The 22,315-nt window shown below is 38.4% G+C and overlaps 1 protein-coding gene across 5 annotated transcripts in view; it reads right to left on the bottom strand.

The window, feature by feature from the left end:
- The window catches only part of PNLIPRP3 (pancreatic lipase related protein 3), a 76,763-nt gene that overhangs the window by 26,710 nt on the left and 27,738 nt on the right, over positions 1–22,315 (bottom strand). For 4 of the 5 annotated variants that reach the window (XR_012077617.1, XM_072971967.1, XM_072971965.1 and 1 more), the window contains 5 exons: positions 20,074–20,286; positions 10,557–10,711; positions 5,118–5,237; positions 4,343–4,474; positions 2,000–2,108 (listed from right to left, as the gene is read on the bottom strand). Coding sequence is in view for 4 of the 5 variants with exons in the window: in XM_072971967.1 (XP_072828068.1) it covers positions 2,000–2,108; positions 4,343–4,474; positions 5,118–5,237; positions 10,557–10,711; positions 20,074–20,122 (565 nt within the window). In the remaining variant the exon portion in view is untranslated. Of the gene's footprint in view, positions 1–1,999; positions 2,109–4,342; positions 4,475–5,117; positions 5,238–10,556; positions 10,712–20,073; positions 20,287–20,637; positions 20,722–22,315 lie in introns of those variants that run through there. The other variant, XM_006200182.4, reaches the window with a different exon arrangement.

Raw genomic sequence — 22,315 nt, 5'->3', positions numbered from 1 at the left:
ATCTTGAACTGGCTGAAAACCCCTATGTTAAAGTCATTTACGATAACTGCCTGCCAGTTACAGATAATTATCGTAGACATAGAAACTTATACTCATGTCTTAAAATCTATCATGTTTTGTTTTGAACTTGTTTTATTATAAAGCTAAAATCTTTTTTGAGGTCTCAGTTCTTTTGCTAGTCAAGGAACATGACTGCTCAAAAACTAGAAGGGATATAGACTGCAGCATCCACGTTATACAAATTCTTTGGATGTTTAAAGAGCCTTTAAAAATTTATTGTTTTCTCTTTACTCAACAGGATAATTCACTTGGCAGGAAAATTGGAGTTAAATAGTGACTGATTTTTGACATAAGAATTAATGAAAACAAAATCTCCATGAATTTACTGTCACCCAGTGTGAATTTTTAATACACGATGGCAAAGTTCTCCATTCTACTTTGCGGCTGAAATGCCCCACAGGCCGCGCAGGCCCCAGTGATGGTCCACCTGCACAAGCTGTGCCCATTTCTTCCTTCCTCTGAGCTTGAAAACGTAGAGCAAAGCTGGATTTTTGCCAATGACTTCAGAGTAGAAATACGATTTTTACTACCCAAAATAAGAATGGTGGTGGTGGTGGGCTGGGGCTGGAGTTTGGATCAGAGAGCTGGGAGAAAGAGGATATTTTAAGCAGGAAAAGCCTGTTACATCAAGAGATTGCAGAGGTAAAAATACTTTAAACCCCGTTTGGAATTCTTGACTATTTTTAGAAAAAAATTTTTTTCACTTTGAAATTATAGTATATGTATGCAGTTTACTGTTTTAACAAACAGAAAGTGTGTACCTACTATGTGCCAGACTTGGGGTGGAAGTGCAGTAGGGGAGGCTTTCTAAGTAGTTCAGAGTCTATTGAAAATAACAGGGACCTAAATAATTTTTAGACTCTGTGATACAGTATTTGTATTTTCAAATATAACAGAGGCATATTTCAAGGAGTATGGGAAGTACAGAGAATTAACTCTGCCTAGGGAAGAAACATTTGAGCTAAATCTTGAAGCATGAATAGTGGATATTTAGGGCGATGGGGAATAGCATTTGCAAAGGCACAGAATCATGGAAAAGCATGAAACATGAAACATTTATATGACAAGCTAAGAAGCTTTAGGCCATGGAAAGTTTCAAGCAGTGGAGTGGCACAGCCTGGATTTAGAAAGATAATGACACTGGCAATACATGTGTAAGACTCGGCTGGGGTACCAGCCGTGAATGGCAAAAATCAGGGAAGAGATTGGGAGGGCCTGAGTGAGGACAGTGGCCAGACCACGGAGAGGCACAAAGCAAATGAAGGAGAAGAACAAAGGACTGAAGGAGACATGAGATTTGCTGGCTGACTGTCGGCCTGGGATGCAGAGGAGGGCGGGGCCAGCCCAGCTTGTCCATTATGGAACCGATATTCTCATCTCCATCTGACTCAATTGGCTTGGAAGTCAGAGTGCGGAGAAAGGATACGATTAATTATCATCCTCAACACTCTAATTCGTAGTATATATACTTCACTTTGCAACTTGTTTTCAGACTTTACAGTATATCCAGGGGCATTATTCAAAATTTTAGCAACTGGCATGGCATGGGCAGGGGCCTTAAACAAACCAGTTTTAGCACTGCCAGCTATGCTGGGTGAGCTATGATCCAGATGTGCCATAGACGTCCTTCCAGGGCCATCATTGGGGCTCTGTCTCATTCTCTCTGTTAGCAGTATGGAGCTGCAAAGCATGGGATGTGCCATAACCATCCGGACAGGCGGGAAACTGCAGTTCCCTTTACTGTCACACAGATAGTGCTGTGGTGAGCATCCTTGAACCTGGATCTACACATTCAGCATTTCATGTTTTACTTTGGGGAAATCACATTTTCTCCTGTCTTACATTTGCTTCTGTGACTTCCTTTGGTGTTCAGATGCTTGACTTTGTGTGTAAACAATGATGTAAATACATCCAAGGCCCCACCTGAGGGCAGGCTTACCAGTTATCCTTCCAAGGCCTGGCGTCCTTGACCCAGCTTCTCCGGCCAGATGAGCCCCCAGGCTGTGGCCAATCAAGTGCACTTTAGAAGGGGAATATTCAAATTTTTTCTGATAGGATTTTTTTTAAAGGAAAACAGAACAAGTATTTTTTAAAAAAAGCAGAGAGAATGGCTGAAATATGCTTAAAATTAAAAAGGAGCTGACATCCAGGATGGGGACTGATAAAGGGAAAAAGTGACCCCTGAGTCCACCTACATCCTCATCCAGCTGAAGGAGAGAGTATCAGGCTGGCTGTAGGGACACCTTCCATCACAGTTCCTCCCCCTGTGCAAAGGGCCTCACGGTCCTCAGGAACAGGGGGGAGAATAGCCCAGCGACTGTGTCTGTGGCTTCCAGACTCTACCCACCCTTCCTGAGGCCTGACCCATCCAGCACGCCCCCAGCACGCGTCGAAGGCAGGTCACGCCCACGCTGTTACCCACCTCACCTGTGTATGTCTCCGCCAAGCTTAAGGCAACTCTAGCAAATGTCTGGCATGACTTTGGTCCTCAAAAAAGAGTTTTAAAGAATATTCGCAAAGAGACTACATGGCCTAAGAGTACACACACACACACACACACACACACACACACAGAGTCAACTTAACTTGTAACAAAAGAGCAAAGCATTTTTAGTTTCACCTAAGTTTCAGGCTCTTTTCATGATAATAGTCAAAATTAAGTAACTGCCTTCACTTGGATAAATCTGTCGTTTGATCAGAAGTTTCTGTTTCCCTCCCACCCCAGTAATGACAGTATTACGTGTATCACATGCTGCACTGTGAATTGTATTATCCCACATAAACGGCTGCCCAGGAAGGGCTCCTGTCATAGCCCCCATTCCTCTGTCCTCCACTGCTGCCGCCAGTTTAAATCTCAGCTTGCTTTCTGAGCTTTCTCTACTGGCGGGCATCTGAGATCAGCTCTGCCCTTCCTCCCTGTCTCCTCTATCCCCATCTGGCTGGTACCCAGTCCCCAGGTACCTGCTTGCCCCAGGGCTAAACCAGGTGGGGACTGAACCTAATAACCGTGATAAGATGACATAAAAGGAGGCAGAGAATCACACCTGTTCCTTAGCTGCTCCCTCAGCAGGAGGAAATTGTCCCCAGGGGGCTCCAGGCTCCCCTCCAAAGACCCTCTCCCACTCTTCACCTTGGGCCTCCAAGGGGGCGAACAATTCACTGAACATTTAAGTCAGCAAACACTTTTCTCTTTCAGTTCAGCAAACATCTAAGCCATCCTATTTATTTCCTGGATCTACAAGTGCCCACAGCTCAGGCCCCAGGATCTACGGAAAATTCACTAGAGCTTAGGTCTGCTTTTTCTCTGAAGAGGAGACAAATCTGATTTCATCCTTTGTGGACAAACTACATTCCTCCTGGTACTCAAGTCTCCCCTGACAGAGTGGGGAGAGTAGACAGAGACATGGGGGCAGAGATGAGTGCTGGCGCCCTGATTATTCTCTAGGCTGCTTCCTAACTGGGCTCAGGGTCCCAACATCACTTGCCCCGACCAGCTGGCCGTCTCAGTGAGCTGCCACACCTGTCACTCCCCGTCCCCTTGCCCTGCGTATCTTCACAGCACTGTTCCTACACATTGTCAGAGCAGAAACACTGTCTCACCCACCGTTACCTTCAGTGCCTGGGACAGTGCCCGGCCCCCAGTGCAGGGTGAAATATTTGTTGAACGGAATGAGTGAACTCTCCTTAAGGATCTGAAAGGGTCATAAATCTTTAGATTTTACTTCACTGCACTTTACAGTGGGAAATTACTTTTCATTATGGTAGAGCATTTGGAGATTTATAAATGTCTCCGAGTAGATCCCTCGTAAATAGAAAGTCTTTCTTATTCTTTTAGAAAATGTGTCGGTTACAGAGTTGTGCTTGAACTGGCCTGTTGGCCTAATTCACTGCCACAGCACCCAGTTTCTGTGCGAAAATGCACTTCACATCCTACACAAACAGCACTTGTAAAGTGGAACAGTTTATTATCTATCATTAAGGATAGGTTTACAATGTGATGAAAACAACGGAGATGGTCCTCCGTGCTGGTCCAGGCGGCAACCTTGGGGGCGGGAGGGATTTGCTGAGGAGCCTGTGAAGGGGCACTGCCACCAAGTGGCGCTTTGTAGAACCACAGACACTTTCACAAAAAGTAACTTCCCTTTTGGCTACCGTCCACCAGCACTTCACATACTCAGTACTTGCGGAAACAAATAAAAAGAACATAAAACTGCCCCAAACTCTTGGTGTTATGATACAAAACCAATTAACTATAGTATTTTAAAAAATCAACTGTTCTTACCACGAGAACATCAATAAAATAAGCCACCTCAGCACCGACAACACGGAGATTGTTTATGGCATGGATATATTGCCGTGAACCGTTACTCCAGTCTAAATTAATGCAGTTCACATCTTCCACTTTAAGCAACACCTAAAAAATTTATTATAAGTATTAAAAAAAGTAAAAATGAAAGAAAACCAAAGAGTCTGAACAACTAATTCCACCTTAAGAAGTAACATTTACAGGTATCGAGAACCTACTACATGCAAGGCCCTGTCCTCGTTCACATTTATTCATTTAATCTTCAGATGAGGAAACTGAGGCACAGATAGGTTAATTAATTTGCTCATGACCACAGAGCTAGTAAACAGAACCACGATATGATTTCAGACAGTCTGACTCCACCACACTATATGGCTTATAAATAATTAATTGCTTACTGTGTTAGCAGGCTATTAATCTTGAGTATAAGAGAGGAAAATTAATTTCATGGAGTGAACTTAGAAATTTTTTCCTTAAATTAAATGAGAAATTTATCATACCTTTCCATCTTTGGTCAATGGTGAGAATTTACCAAAGAATAATTACAAAAACCTTCCATCATAATCTATGTAATTCATAATATGTGAAGATAACTGGGAAATGGGTAATTCATGTGAGGCCTTGGAACGTGGATAATGTGAATAACTGAATGGAGAATTTCCATGGATATGCATTAACACCTTGCAAAGTACATCCACATTAAACACAAAGCTCTCACACTAGTGTAAAGAAGAGTTCTTTCACATCGTACATTGCACATGTCTTGCTGCCACTTGCCGTCTGTTTTCCATCCGGGTATGTTGATACGGGTGATCCTGTCTGTCCCGAAATGTGAGGCTTGGATAGTTAAGTGATTAACTGCACTGATTTCCTGTTTCAGGTGAAAAAAGATTAAAATAAAATAGTTGAAAATTATTTAACATTTAGCAGAATTATTCCAACTCTGCTCAAAAGTCTCCTGTTAAATTTGATTTCTAACCATCTCCTTTAATACATTTTTACCAAAGAAGTAGTTACTGTTACATGTTGCAAAAGTACTGAGAAATTATTAACTCTTCTAAAATGCAATGTACAATTTTAATCATGAGAAAGCAAATAAAAATATTTGGTTTTAAGGCAATGTTTGTAAGACAATATTGGTTCAGTTTCAATAAGCCTTGCTTTTGTATAGCGCTTCTCAGTTGTCATGTAATTCATGAAAACTGTCTTCCTTGAAGTATAGAAGCATGCTCCAAAGGTGGCAAAAGAGATTGTCCACCGCACTTTATGAATCAGGAATAGCTTAGATTCTCATTACGTGAAATACAACATCACATTAAAGATGATTTTCTTGTACTTTGTTGTATGTCTTTTATAACCAGACTCTCAAAGACTTTAGAATACTGTGAATTTAAGTGATTTTTTTACTAAGAGAAAAATTGTAAGGCACAAGTATAAGCAATTCTACTGAGAAAAAAATAATCAGTAGATAGCAAATTTGACAATGGGGAATCCTATAAATAAAAAGCGACACGTTTAGAAACTTGAGAAATTCAAATGAAGAGCCTATTACGAGCTGCCCCTGTTTAGCAGTACATGCAATTAATCATACAGCCTACTGACTGAAGTTTCTCCAAGACTGTAAACAAATGATTATGAGAATCCTAAGTTGGTTTACATGGTAATCATTATAATACAGCTAAAATTCATATCTATCTATGTTCTAAATACTCCATAGAGCAGCTCATTTAACACTCTCAACACAGTGAGGTAGGTACTAATTTTACAAGTTAGGAAGGGGCATAATGAGAAATCAAGTCACTTGTCCCAAAGTACTGCAGCTAATGAGTCCTGCAGCTGGATTCAAACCCACATGGTCTTTCTCTAAAGACCCACTTAACCACTGGGCTCTCAAGTTATCATCTTATCACAGTATTCTCTACTGACAGGACCCAGGCCAGGTACGGGATCTGTGAGGCAGGTAGTAAAATCAATTGTATCTGGACCTTCTGAAGCATTTCTCAAATAATGGAATCCAAGTACAAAAACATTTGTCTACCTATGTATCTAAAATAATTTGATGCTCATTCCAGATCCAGCTGGAGCCCCTCAAACACTTGCTATATTCCTGTTTCTACAGGAAAAAAAAAACTATTTTGGAGAGGATAGTTAGTAGAAAAAGTGTATCTAGTCTTTCCCCATCATGAGAATAGGTTGAAGAAGCAGAATCACAAGCAAGCCTCAACATGGCAATCTGACATGTATTATCAGATACAAGCATCCTCCATTGTCACAAAAGCCATTGAGGGGTTTAATAATGTAGAAAAGGGAGAAGAAACATTTTTGTTCACTGCACATTCAATCTAGCACATCCTTCTGAAATAGCATACTAACCTAGAAAATGGGAAACTCCAAATAACATCATGGAATCAAGAGAAGACAACTAAGATCCTGCTGCCACAAGAACAGAAACTAAAAGGGGTCTCAGAACAGAATAGGTTATTCAGAGATAGGACTGAAGGATCGAAGTATAGTTGGGTGCTGAGTCCTTTTCTCTTCACATGCTTATCTTTGAGGGGTTGGAGCCTAATTGGCATGAGATCAACCCAGTCTACAATTGCTGTCTACTTTCTAGGTGGTCTCATTTCCAGTGAGTCAGAAAGTCGCCAGTTAGGTGGTTCTGGCCTGGACAAAAACTGCAGGCACAGAAGTCACTGTAATTATGCAAAACATGTATCACCACTAGCAACTGAACAAACCACTCTAGGTTAACTATAACTTGAAAAGACACATGCATCCTAATGTTCACAGCAGCACTATTTACAATAGCCAAGACATGGAAACAACCTAAATGTCCATTGACAGATGACTGGATGAAGATGTGGTGTATACACACACACACACACAGACACACACACACACACACACACACACACACACACACACAGGAATATTATTCAGCCATAAAAAGAATGAAATAATGCCATTTGCAGCAACATGGAAGGACCTAGAGATTATCATATTAAGTTAAGTAAGTCAGACAGAGAAAGACAAATATCATATGATGTCACTTATATGTGGAATCTAAAAAAAATACAAATTTTATTTACAAACCAGAAATAGACTAAAAGACATAGAAAACAACCTGTGGTTTCCAGTGGGGAGGGGAGAGAGGGACAGATTAGGAGTTTGGAATTAACAGATACACATCACTATATATAAAATAGAAAAACATCAAGGGCCTACTGTGTAGCACAGGGAACCATATTTAATTTCTTGTAATGAGCTGTAATGGAAAAGAATCTGAAAAAGTACATGTATAACTGATTTGCTTTGCTGTACACGTGAAACTAACATTGTAAACCGACTACAATTCAATAAAAAATAAGAATTAAAAAAGAAGTCCATGGGCTAATGAGAGGAGAGGGATGTTTTTATTCTTCCAGAAAGGTAGCTGAGAAGACCTAAGGCTCAGAAGACCAAGTGTACTGTGCCATGTTTATATCCTGGACAATTCCTCCCTCTGACGAAAGAATATTAAGCCATTGCATAATTTGCTTCTCCTTTCTCATAAACAAAGGCAGTCAAATTTATGTATGATAGCATATGGGTCAAGCCTGGATTCTTGTTTTTAGTATCACACCTTGACTCATCCTACAACCTAGCTGTTATTAAAAAATACACAGACTTTAACAGCAAACCCTCAGGTTTCTCTCCATTGCAAAATTCAGGTATAGATCTGGATTGCCACTCATGATTCTTTCCAAACAGAAAGGAGTGGGGAAGATGTGGGAAATATTGTATTTATGGCCCCTTTATTGGAAAAGTAGCTGGTTTCTGATGACTCTTCCTTGCCTTTGGGGCTCAGCCTCACCTAAAGACTGGTCTTCATCACCTTCTATTTTAGTGCCTGCTCTCTACAAAGTTCATGGTCTCTGTCCAGAGGATAAAGGATCAATGAGTCCCATCAGGACTGAGGGTCAAGACCAGGGGATACAGTTAGTCCTGAATAGAAAAACATACCCTGGGAGTCCTAAATGGACAAATGTGCCTCAGAACATATTTTGCATTTTTAAAAATTAGGGTAAAATACACATAACATAAAATTATCATTTTAACCATTTTTAAGCATACAATTTATTTGCATTGTCACTCATATTATTGTGCAACCATCACCACCATCCTTCTCCAGAACTTTTTCATCATCTCAGATTGAAACTCTGTACCCATTAAACAATAACTCGCCATCACCCCCTCCCTTTGCCCTTAGTAACTATTACTCCACTTTCTGTCTCTGTGGATTTTACTATTATAGATATCTTATACAACTAGAATCACACAGCATTTCTCCTTTTGTGTCTGACTTATTCAATTTAGCAAAATGTCTGCAAAGTTCATCCATGTTGTAGCATCTACCAGGAGTTCATTTCCTTTTACAGCTGAGTTTTTTGATAGTTATAAAAATCAAACTTTTGAGAACGCTTTCTTTTTAAGTTTCTCTATACCCAAAATAAGGTCTGTTGTTTCTTCTTTGTTTGAGCTAGAGCTGTCATCTACAGAGCAGATGGCCTATTTCAGTAAAGAGCTGTGTGTACAGATGTGTGTGTGGCAGGTAGATAGCTCCAAGTCAGGTTATGTTTGCGTGGTGTGAAGGCAGAACAGAAGGCTGTCTTGGCTGGGGAGACCCACCCTGCATGCAATAGGTCTGATGGAAAGCGAGCCTCAATGTTACAGATGCAGGTAAAGACTGGAGATGATCTTGTATGGCGGGCTTCTCCCTCTCTGGTCCCATTTCCTGCCTGTTCCCTAAGTAGAGATGCTTCACCTGGGTCTAGAACCATGCTTTGTTCTCTCCCCTGAGATCACATGCCCTCTGAGTTTCAACCCTCACCTCTGGGTAAAAGACTTTTGAATGTCTTTCTCCACGTCTAGACTGCCTGTTTAGCTGTGAGGCTAAAATCTCCAATAGCCTGAACAAACTTCACTTGTCTAAAACTTGACTCATTCTCTTTCACCCCACATTTTTCAGACCAGAGGGTCACTATTCTTCCTATCATGCATACGTGAAATCTCAGGACAGTTGATGTTTAGTATGCTAATTTTCTATTATTACAATCACTCTCATTACTCTGGTTCAGGCTAGTTCCCACATCTGATCCAAACTGCACTACAGCTTTCTATTCAGTGCTGTTAAATAGATCTTTCTGTGATGATGGAAATACCCTATGTTCACACTGTCCAATATGGTAGCCATTAGCCACGTGTGGCTATTGAGGGCTGGAAATGTGGTGAGTGCAGCTGAAGAACTGAATTTTTAATTTTATTTCATTTCAACAGCCACATGTGGCCAGTGACTACTGTGCTGGACAGCACAGTACTAAATGGTCTGGCCGTCCCCTCCAGGCTTTCCCAGCTCCAGGCGAAAAAGTACACTGCCAGCAGAATAGATGTCCTAAAGCCTCTTTAAAAACTCTCAATGGGGTCTCATGGTTCCCAGGATGATGTCCAAACTCCCCAGGAAGGAGTTACACAATTAGTCTCTAAATCACTTCTCTAACTCACTCTGCATTTGAGACCTTCTTCTCTGTCACCAGTTTAACCTGTGTTGTCATTTCTCAAACATGCTCTGCAGTCTCTCTCCTTTGTGTGTTTGTTCACATCGCTTCCTTTGCCATTTCCTGTCTCTGCTTGTGAAAACCCTGCTCATCCTTCAGGACACACCTCAAATCTGTGTCCTCTTCAAAGCCTTTCCTGGTTCCAACCCCACCCCTAAGGGAAAAGCAAGCCCTTTATCATTTTGTTCCCAGGGTCTTTTATTTATATATTACATCACAGATCACAGTTTGTGTTGCAATAAAGGTATTTGTTTATATACCACATTTCCCCTAGTATAATACATTTAAGTACTGGTTTATTCCATTTAGTATATAATAAGATTGCTGCTTGTTCAGTGTTGTATGTGGAAGGTTTTCAATATTATTAACTGAATAAAATATCAAATTTACCTCATATGGAACACATATTCAGAATAATCGTAAAACACTAAGGCACATATGAAAAAAATCTGGCTCATAATACTAAAAAGAAATATTTTCCTTTAACTCAATAGTTTATGCCAGAATAGGTTACTGTATCATCCATGCCTTCCATACCTATAGCTGCATCTTATATTTTAGAACAATCCATGTGTGAAGGCAGCAAGTTAGCTTACCTGATGAGCTTTGGGATTATGTCTAGTGTAGAGCAGAAAGCGAGTGTTTATCTCCTCTGGAGACCAGGGTAAACCTGCCAACTGTCTTGACAAAGTCCCAGTCCATGGTAAACCATCTGTAAAGCATCCCACTCTTTCATAGCAAACTTCTTCTCCTGCAGCAAAAAGGTACAAAGTCAGTATTTCAGGAACCAGGCCCAGGGAGAGGCTGTGTTTCCCACTAAGAGGTTTAATAGAAATTAGTCTTTAATTGAAACAAGTCTGACTAAGGGAGATTCTCTTCAAAAACATGCAAACATACTCTCCTCTACCTTTCCCGTCCTCCGCTCTCCCCATATCATGGCCATGACCGTGCAGATTGCAGTGCTATGGGTAAGTGTGTATGAGCTTTGGAATGATTCATTCCTGGCTCTGGGTAATTATTTTACCTTTTTTGAATCTTAGTTTCCTCTTCTGCAAAATGGAGGTAACATGACTTATCTTACAGCCTAGTTATGAAGACTAAGTGAAGACTATTTCACAGGAAAGCCCTTGTTAATGGGCCTAAGACATAAGATGGGATACTGTGTCTTCCCCGAGCTTCTGCCTTTTCTTATTAGACTTAATGCTCTTGATGAAAAGGATCTTTGTATCCCTAGGGCCTATGGCCATGCCTGGCACACAGCAGGAGTCCAATATATGTTTCAGAGAATATAAATGAGAGCAAAGTTTCATTTAGTTTTAACCAAGTTTCTTCTTTCTGGAGCTCACTTTACTCATCTCTAAAATATGAAGTTTTGGGAAAAGTAGGTCTTAACTTTTTTTTATCATTCACTGACTATTTTTTCATGATGATCGTACATTTTCATTTTCATTTAATAGTCAAACACAAAAACTAAAAGCTGGTTCTTTGAAAAGATAAACAAAAATGACAAACCTTTAGCTAGACTCACTAAAGAAAGAAAGAGAAACAAGTAAAATCAGAAATGAAAGAGGAGATATTGCAACTGACACTGCAGAGATACAAAGAATCATAAGAAACTACTATGAATAATTATATGTTAACAAATTGGACAACCTAGAAGAAATGGATAAAATCCCAGAAACATACAACCTACCAAGACTAAATCATGATGAAACAGAAACTCTGAACAGACCAATTAATTAGGAGATTGAATCAGGAATCAAAAACCTTCCAACAAACAAAAGAACCAGACGGCTTCACTGGTAAATTCTACCAAAGATTCAAAGAAGTATTAATACCAATCCCTCTTAAACTCTTCTAAAAAATAGCGGAGGAGGGAACTCTTCCAAAATCATTTTACAAGGACAGCATTACTCTGATACCAAAACCAGACAAGGATGCTGTAAGAAAAGCAATTTACAGGCCAATATCCCTGAATACCCTGAATTCAACAATACATTAGAAGGATCATACACATGATCAAATGGGATTTATTCCAGGGATGCAAGGATGACTATTATAAAAAAGACAAATAAGTGTTGGTGAGGATATGGAGAAAAGGGAACCCTCATGCACTGTTGGTGGGAATGTAAATTGGTGCAGCCACTGTGGAAAACAGTATGGGAAACTATTCCTCAAAAAATGAAAAATAGAACTGCCATACAATCTATCAAGTTCACTTCTGGGTATTTATCTGAATAAAATGAGAACACTTACTTGCGGGGACACATGCACCCTCATGTTCACTGCAGCATTATTTAAAATAGCCAAGAGATGGAAACAACCTAAGTTTCCATCAACTAATAAGTAGAAATTGTGGTACATATATTTATACAATGAGTATTACTCAGCCATTAAAAGGAATGAAATCTTGCCATTTGCAACAACATGGATGGACCATGAAGGTATTATGCTAAGTGAAGTAAGTCAGAGAAAGATGATCTCTCTTATATGTGGAATCTAATACAGATATATCAAGCTCACAGATCCAGAGAACAGACTGACAGAGGCCATGGGTGGGAGAAGTTGGTGAACTGTTTTATTTTGTTTTTTTCAGTTTAAATAATTTTTTAAAAAACTTTATATCCTGCTGTTTTATGGAGGAATAGTTTAAGCTATTCAATTATGATTATAATTTATACTTATTCAATTTATTATTAAATTATTTATTCAACTTATTATTAAATTGATTATAATTTACTTATGATTATGTATTAGTATTGGTTAGAGTTATTTTAAGACTTGAAATTAAGGATTTTCTTTTATCACTTACCAAAAAGATACTAATTAAGTCTTGACTCTCAAATCCACTAGATTTTAACTTTACAGTTTTAGGAAATTTTTCTTTTCTCCATTCTTTAAGAATGAGATTCCACAATAAATATATAGAGAGGGTAGAGAATTAAAAATATTTTAAATCAAAGAAATGTTTGTAGATTAAAACAAATGTGCAGATGAGCAATATCCCTTGCCCAACTGCATACCCAACCCTCTCCCCAGACGCAACAACTTTAAAACACGTCTGCAATTCTTGTGGTTACCTCCATATCATATAATGTGCTTACACTATCAAGTTTTGATTTATCAACATCAGTCATACATGGTCTATTAATTTGCTGCAATAATAAATGAGGATTTCATCCACCTGGATCAATCCAGGGCAAGAAACAGAAACCACACTAGCTATTTTAACTGTGAGAGTTTAATGATGAATTGTTATTAATCAGGTACTGGAGAACTGAAGACAAAGGGCATCCTGTAGTAACTCAGAGGGAGTAACTGCAGGGAGCAGCTAGCAGCTCGAGGGCTGGTGGAAGAAACAGAAGAGGGTGAGTTATTCAAACTGGAAATGTGCTAGGCCTGGGCAGGTCCTGTTCTCCAGGGCTGGTATTCAGGCCCTGAGGAGGGGTGCTAACTGGCTAGGGCTGGCATCTTTGAGTGGGCACCATGCATCTGGCTCTGGGAGTATTAAGAAAACTGCAAACCCGAACCAGCAGCTGCTTCTGGATGATTGTGCTGGAGTGAAAGCCATTGCTGAGAAAACCCAGACAGGAACCAGGAGCAAACAGAAAGGAACACTTCCTGTCTCCCTCCCGGAGCCTCAATGTCCCTCTAGTGTTCCCTCTGCCAGCACCTCTCCAGGAATGACTGAACTGTTGAAACGTGCTTGCCATTTCCCAGTGCTGGCAAAGCAATGGTGGCTTGAAGCTGAGGGACAATAGCTCAATAGCCAGCCTGTCCTGCTCTCCACTTTGTTTCAACTCCTCCTCCAATATGGTCACCAACACTGTTTTCACCTCATGTATTGGCTTCTGTGGTAAGCTCAAATAATCTTCTTCTATGTCATGATCCATACCTCACATTCCTTATAACGTGACTCCCTACCTTTGCAAGACAAAGTTTGAAGAGATACTGCCTCTCTCTCTCTTCCATTTTCCAAGGTCTGTCAGATGCACTTTCACCTTTATTCTGTCAAGATTGGTAACTTTCAAACTGTTCTATAATCCCAATTAAGTCTTCCATGTTTTGTCTATAGGCTGACTCCTAAAAAACTGAAAATCAATAAGCAGAATTTATATTATTATGACCAGATATTTTTCCTTTCAGAGCCAGCTAGCATGCTGTAATTACATTTCCTTCTCTCTGCATTTCCATTGTTCATATACCAGTTCCCTTTAAAGGAGAATTTTCAAGTGAATTCTCCTTTCTTGTACATGACTTGCTCCAGACCAGTGTTATTTTAGTTGGCTCCATATTCAGATCATGCTTTTGTGTGCTGTGTTTGTTTTCCTGGATTCTCTGGTTGCCTTTGTTTCCTCTTATTGGAAGTGCAAACATGTGCCTTCTTCAATATATCCCTAGTACAGTACAGCTTCTCAGTCACTATTTCTCCTGTCTAGAATCCATTGTTTTTCCCCTGGAAGCACACATACACCCAGTTCTAATTTGCACCAGTGATTTCATATTGGATCATGGTTTTCTAATGCAACCACCTATTTTTTTCTAGAATGTCTAGCTATCTTAATATTCTGCATTTCATGGTTCCCCCAACCACTATCAGGTTCTCAACTACATTATTCAGTCTATGGAAGAAAGTTTGGGTTAAATAAAATGAAGATTATTATAAATATTGCATGTTTCCTATGTTTGTAACTTACCAGGGTTATTGGTCATTGTGCCCTTTTTCCATAAGGCAATATCCATAGAAGGGGCATAAAGTTAGGAGAAATTAGATGTGATTAAAGAGTAACTGATCAACATCACAAGATACTAAAATCCCTTAGAAAAAAATGGAAAGATTAGTAATTATCTAAAAATAACACATTTACTATATAATTAATAAGTTGAAATCGAGTCAATAATTTAAATAGCCCATCTAACAAAAGATATGGTCCTAAAGTTATAAAATTAAAGATATTATGTAGCCATTTAAATGTTTACAGATAATCTGTATAGTGAAAGTGAGAATGATATCATGTTGATGAGGAAAGACAGATTACAGAACTATGTAGAATATAATTTCATTTAAAATGTATGAGGAAAAAATAAAATTCAAAGGAAGTGCACCAAAATATTAATAATGGTGTTAGCATGGTTTCTATTTTTCTTCTTTATATTATATATCTATGGTCTCCAGTTTTCAATAATGAATACAAATTACCTTTATAAGAAGAAAAAAAGGCACAAAAGAAAAAAGAAGAGTACTTTTCTTCAAATTATGTCCAGTCTGGTTTCTTTGCCTTATTAATAATAATCGTAATAGCAAAAGCAGATTGAGCCCTATGAGTCATAGATGTGAAGAAATGAAGACTTAGAAAAAGTGATCATCTTGTCCAATGTTTCATAGCTATTTAGTGGTAGGAAAAAAAATGAATCATAATGCACATCAAAACACTGGGATGTACATTAATTAGCTCTTCCTAGGTTATGCTGTGGTAGCAAATAGCCTCCAAATTTCATTGGCTTATAAAAACATTAAGGCTTATTATTTATTTATGTTGTATTTTGACTGCAATGGTTTTAGACTGGATGTGCTCTGATTTATCAGTCTTCTTCATTCCAGGATCTAAGCTAAAGGAGCAGATCCTGTTCAGAACATACTCTTCTTGGGTCCCAGGAAAAGGATGTAACAGCTGAAGCAGGCAGAGACTCTTCAAGCAGAGACTCTTCAAGCAGACCTTCAGACGTGGCACTACTCCCTGCCACATTACGTGGACAAGATGGGGCTATAGACTCCTCTCTGGCCAGGTGGGGAGGGGGTAAATAGTGGGGAACAATAACACAATTTACTGTGGAAGGGTACGCACATTTAAGTTTTCATAGGCATCCCTTTTTGTCATTTTAGTTTGCATTTCTCTAACTACATATACACTTAAGTATCTTTTTGTGCATTTCTGTCCATTTGTACATCTTCTAAGGGTGAAATTTTCATGCCCTATGCACATTTTTCTTAAGTGTTTTTTCCTTATTTATTTGTAAAAACTCTTTGAAGAGTAAACAGATTTGTCCCCTTTCAGTCCCCTTTCAGATATTTAGAAAAGACATTATAGTTTAGTTGTTTATATTTTTGTTTTATAGATTTTACTTTTTGTCATATAGTAGTTTTGCATTTTATTCAACAACATAATCAATCTTTTCCTTTATGGCTTTGGAGTTATTTTTTCTTGTTTAGAAAAACCACCCTCATTCCAAGAACATTAACAATTTTACTCTCTTTTCTTTTCATACTTTTATTGTTTCACTCTTTTACTTTTAAATGTTCATCTATCTGGGATATATTTTGGGGTAAAAAGTAATATTTTTCATCTAGAATTTCAATTCTTTTAGAACAAATTTATTCAAAATATAATTATTTAAATGTCTTTCACATATGTTATTTCCCTTTATTAAAACTGCATCACAGTTTTCTTTTTTTTATTTTATGAAGCAACCACCACATAGATTTATCAATTATAACCTCTACTTTATTTTTATTAATTAAATTTTTCCTTCAATGTTACTTTTTGTAGTTTCTTCAGTTCTTGAGTCATATTTTGCTACATTCTGCAATTGAAATGTTTTATTTCCTCTTTGATCTAAAAGTTCTTTAAAGGGGTATTTGAAATACAGCACATTACATGAAACTGGTTTTAAGTGGTTAAGAAATCATATAAATGGGCATATTAGTTAGAATTTTCCTAATTTCCACTTTCTAAATGAGACTTTACTGTACTGTGAGTTGCCTTTTTCAATGACAAAGAAAAGCTGGAAAATAGGTTCATTAATTTATTTAAGAAATGTTTATCTGAGTGCCTATTATGTGCCAGACTCAGCAGTGGAAAAACAGTCCCAGTCCCCGTGGAGTATATAGTCCAGTGGCGGATGAGGGATAGGCAATGAGTAATAAATAAATAAATAAAACGTGGTATATGGTACAGAGTGGCAGGAGCTGGAGAAACACAAAATATGACAGGGGTGAAGGTGCAGGTGTGTTTAGTTAAGAAAGGGCTTGCAATTCAAATAGAGTGGCCAGGGAAGACCTCACTAAGAAAAATGGTATTTGAATCCAGGCCTGGAGCCGGTGAGGAGCAAACCTTGTGGATTTCCTGGGCAGCGTTCCAGGCAGAGGAACAGAAAGCACAGGCTCTGTGGGGAGGGGCGTGCCTGGCAGGACTGAAGAATTGTGAGGAGGCTGCCCTGATTGGAGCTCAAGAAACAAGGGAGAGAGACAGGTCCACAACACCTTCTTCTGCAACTTCAAAGTCTAAAAAAATCTCTGGGAAAAAAAACTGAGGATTTGATTTTTTTTCCCTTTGATTTTTAGTTTTCACCACTCTTTGGCAGCAAAAACTGACCTAAGGCAGTTTATATATATATATATATATATATATATATATATATATATATATATATATATACTCTTTTTTGTATATATATATCTGTTTTTTGTTTACCTGTTTTGCATACACACACACACACACACATACGTACACTCTTTATCCCACTTAATAATGAATACTCATAGATTTTACTACAGAAATACAGGCATGGTTGTTTACTGGTACTGCCCCAGGTTCCTCTGGGGGCTTTGTATTACACAGTACACTTGCCATAGTTCCTTTTTAAAATCCAATAAACATCTGAATCCTGGAGTGCATCTGACCCCCAGGTGTTTGAAAAAGGGATGGTGGGCAAGTAGCAGGGGATGACGTTAGAGAGGTAACCAACGGCTAAAGCACGTAGAGCATGAGGATCATTGGAAGGACCTTGGCTGTTACTCTGGAGCGACGTGCTTAACCATTGGAGGTCTCTGAGCAGAAAAGTGATGCAGGCTGACTTAGGCTGGCTTCTGTGTTGAGAACAGATTGAAGCAGGCTAAGAACAGGGACAGAGATATCAGCTAGGAGGTTACAGTAGTAAAATAGTTAAGAGACAATAGCGCCTAAAATCAAGGTGGTAGCCCGGGAAGTAGTGAGGGAGTGTTCAGATTCGACGTAAAATTTGAAGGAGGATCCAAAGAATTTGCTGACTAGCTGGCAGTGAGGTATGATAGAAAAGTCAAAGATGACGTCAAGGTTTTTGGATAAAAGTGCCTGTAAGACTGGAGTTGCCATTTATTGGGACAAGGAAGATTCTGGGAGGAACAGATTTAAGGGTATAGATCAAGAGCTCAGTTTTGGATGTGCAGACGTGGGGCTGGGAACTTGCGGAGGCTCTCTTCTCTGTTTCTTTTTTTGTTTGTTTTAATTGACAAAGGAAACAAGGCCATCAGCCAAAAGTGTTGGTGGGCAGGGAGGCGTTGAGGTTTCAGTAGGCAGGAAAAGAATGCAACAACCCAGGAGCCTGGGAAAAATAAAAGGACTACTGAAGTAGAGTACGATTTGGTAGGCTTGGCAAATTTATGGTCCACTGTAGTTTAATAACCATGTATTCACAGTGAGACAGTCAGCATGGTTTGCGTTTTCCTTCAGGCATGTTCAGCTGCCACAGGTGCAGGCACAAAGTTGCAAAGTGTTGGATTTAACCACGGTCATGATTAAGACAAGTGAATCAAGCAGCAGAGGAGTCCAGTGTGCACGCTAAGGAGTGACTGTGATTGACCATGGCATTTAAACTAGCTAAGGAGGGGACTGAGGGGAGAGTTCGTTGCCAAATAAAAAAAAATTAAATAAATATGAAACTTAGATTATATATATATTTCTACTACACAATATATCCATTACACAGCTGCCATAATTTGAAAATTGAGTCTATAGCACATTTGTATTATTATCTATACTGCATCTATTAAATTTGTAACAGAGTCCATTTGCATTCAGTCTTCTGGTACCCGACATTTTACACTTTGTGCTTAGTTCAATGAGCTTCTAAGGAGAAGTCACTCACTATTGAAAAGCAAGTATTTCTGATGGGCTCTAGGGAACTTATCAGTCACAACTGTGTCTCTAGACCTTAACACAGTGCCTGGCATATAGTAGGTGATTGTATTTGTTGATTGAAAAAAAAAGGTATTAGCTAATCCCAAACTCCTAATTTATCCCTCCCCCCACCTTTCCCCTTTGGTAATCATAAATTTGTTTTCTAAATCAACTATACTTCAATAAAAAATAAAAAATGTATTAGCATCCTTGTTCGGAGAGGATCTTGAGGGTTGAGCTGTGAGTAGAGATAGCAAAAAAGGGCACTGAGCTCTAGAAGGAGGAGATACCACCAAGAAGAGAAGTTAACAGTACAGGAAATTGACCAGGGCAGGCTTCACTCATTTCTTAGTTATGTTCTGGAAATCATTCCATTGGGATGGTCCTGGGGCAGGAAAATCATGGAAAATAGAGCACAGTTCCTGGTAAATACTAAAATTAATGATAGCTCCACCTCCTTTAGATTTTTTCATCCCATAGAGGAAAGCTGGAAGGAAGGACTGAAAAACACTGAAATCCTGATTCTATTTTGGCTAAAACATGACAACTAACTGTTATTGTGATGACAGGTACAATGTTAAACCTGGGGTGGTAAGAACAGAAGAAACCATCACTATCACATAGGAAATGTACAAGGAGTCCACAGTATAAAATGCACAAGTCAGTGAATATTGAGTTAATATGTAAGAAATGTCCACAGACCAATATCCCTTCACAAAATCATGACTCAAACGGAAAAAAATCAATGTAGAGGTTCAAATCAGCATTAATCTTTCATTCATTCATCCAAATGTTTATTGAGCATCTACTGTGAATCAGGTACTGAACATGGAAATACGTATGTATATTTTAATTTACTGCTACATACCATCTTAAAAGTGAAGAAACTGAGACTTCAAAAATGGGTAAGTTACTTGACTAAGGCCATAGGCTAGTAAGTGATGGAGCTGGAGGCCCATACAAGATTGTCTAGCAACTTTTAAATTATTGGAAAGAATAGATGTTTTTCATATGTTCATCAGATTCACTCAGTATTATGAAAATGATGCATTTTCCTTTGGTAATTTTATGACAAATAAAATATAAAGAGTTAACATTTCAAAGTCTATGTCAATTACATTTGAGATGTGACTATACTCATTATTTTTAAAGGACTTACTAAAGTTATGAGTCTTACCTGGTGATGTGCCAAAGAATAAGAGTACAGCAATCCAAATTCCAAACATCTAAGTTGATTAAAAAAAATCACATAAAGTCTTCTTGAAAATTTTCACTTACAAAGTCACCTCACTCTAAAATATTAAGCAGTTTTCTTCAAAATGATATCAATCCGTATTTAAGTTCCAGGTCCAGAGAGCACGGCGCTCACATCACCTCTAATTCTTCTGCCCTGCAAAGTAAATGTACCATAGTCTAGACTCTAAGTTTCACATTAAGAGATATAATTAGAAGGGTGTGCCCTGCATTATGTGATGGGTAATTAAAACTTGAGGTTTGGCTGTTTCATCACTAGTAATATTTTGGTTAGGTAAAAACTGAGTCACTTTTGAAAGTTATTTGAATGCTTTGGGATGCTAGTTAAGAAATATTTAAAAGAAAAAATTTTTCCAAACCAGGATTATATACTTTCTGTATATTTTTCCCTAACACAATTCAGAGTACAAATCTCCACTTAATACAAACAGGCCCTGCTCAAATATGCTGAGTTAAATAATGAAGGTGGTGAATCTGCCTGACTTACCTGTGCAGCAAGGTAGCACAGCAGTTCCCTGGAGATTGGAGCCCAATCACCTGGCTTCAAATACTGGCTCTGCCACTTATTAGCAGTGACTTTGGACCAGGAAGCTCACTGTGCCTTTTCTTGCCTATTAGATGGGGGTCATGATGGTTCCTGACTCATAGGATTATTTAGGTGACTGAATTAGTTATCACATGATGAGTACCTAGTATATAGTAAGTACTATATTGTGTGGATTTTATTATTGCCATTTTCAACTATATTAATGGTTATGAGAGCAAATTTATGTTCACATATAGCTAAATATACCCTTATGTCATTGTACATAGGCTTCATAATACACTTTAATGTAATACAAATTTGTCTTTTTGGCTACTCCATTAACTTAAAGAGATGAACAATTCAATTCACAGTTCCTCAATTTTCAAATATTCACAGAAGATGGCTGAAAAGTATTTCTTGGTTTTTCTTAATTTTTTACTCTCATAATAGCATTAAAATTTTAAAGTATTTATGAGGCATTCAGATTTTTCGTATAAACCTTGTTACATTATGCAAGAATCAGACAAGAGAGATCATGAACAAGAGCAGTTACAGGTCTCAGGTGCTTTTTTGGTTGACTCAGTTCCTGAAATTCATAGCAGTCAGTCCACCCTGGCATGCAGGCACATGGTGATTAGAGAGCAGACCCTCTAGCAGCACTGAGCTCAGAGCCTGGCACACTGAGTGTCCAGTAAACCCGTGAGAGAAAAGGCATGCTCTAAAAGCTTCACCATTTACAAGTGGTCATTCTTCCCAAGTGGCATTTCAAGAATCAATGTTTTCAGCCACATACATGAGATCAGCATGAATAATATAATCATCAGTGGCACCTCTCAGAAGACTGCATCTTACTCATATCTGTATCCCAAGGGACAAGCACAGTGCCTGGAACTTAGCAGGTTGTTTAATAAACGTGTTTATATGAAAAAATACAAAGATCTGCCATGATAATATAGGAAGTTTAAAAAAAAAACCAAAAACATCCTCTAGTCCATGTTTTCACAGCTCTTTTCAATGAATCTGCTGTAGCACTTAGCATATAGTAGATCTGTTAGGCAGTTACCCATTAGTCTCCCCAGACTGAACCACTCTGGTACAAGGGCTGGTTTTTGATCCTCTCTGGACCCCCAGCATCTAGCAATAGGTCTATCATGGTAGACATACGGTCAGTATTTGTTGAAGGAAAAAAATCATTAGATTTCATTGATATCATATCATTCAAGGAAACGCTTACTCTAGAGAGATTATCATTCTGAGAGTTGAAGACTCATTATACTTTAACAATTATGTTTAATGAGGATCAGATATTGGTGAATCCATAGATGCTTACTGAAAGCATGGCAGTTCTGCCTGATAAAATGTCACACAGAGGAGTTAACAATATCTTTTAAAAGTTCATCACAAAGTCAAAGCTGTGTTTATATATGACAGCACACCGAAAGTGAGGAAAAACAGCAAATCAATTGAATTCTTGGTTCAAGAGTAGAAAATAATTCAATTAATTTTGTCCCTGATACGACAAATTATTTTGAGAATTCAGCAAGGCAGAGAACCTTTCAAGATGTCATGATGAATATTTCAATATTAATTTTAGAAACCTGAATAACATGGCTATAATATTTTAAATAACTTTTTAGGT

This window comes from Vicugna pacos, chromosome 11 (genome assembly GCF_048564905.1).
Source record: "Vicugna pacos chromosome 11, VicPac4, whole genome shotgun sequence".
In the NCBI taxonomy this organism is placed as follows: Eukaryota; Metazoa; Chordata; class Mammalia; order Artiodactyla; family Camelidae; genus Vicugna; species Vicugna pacos.
The sequence above is the reverse complement of the archived record's forward strand: the minus strand, read 5'-3'. Positions and strand labels throughout refer to the sequence as shown.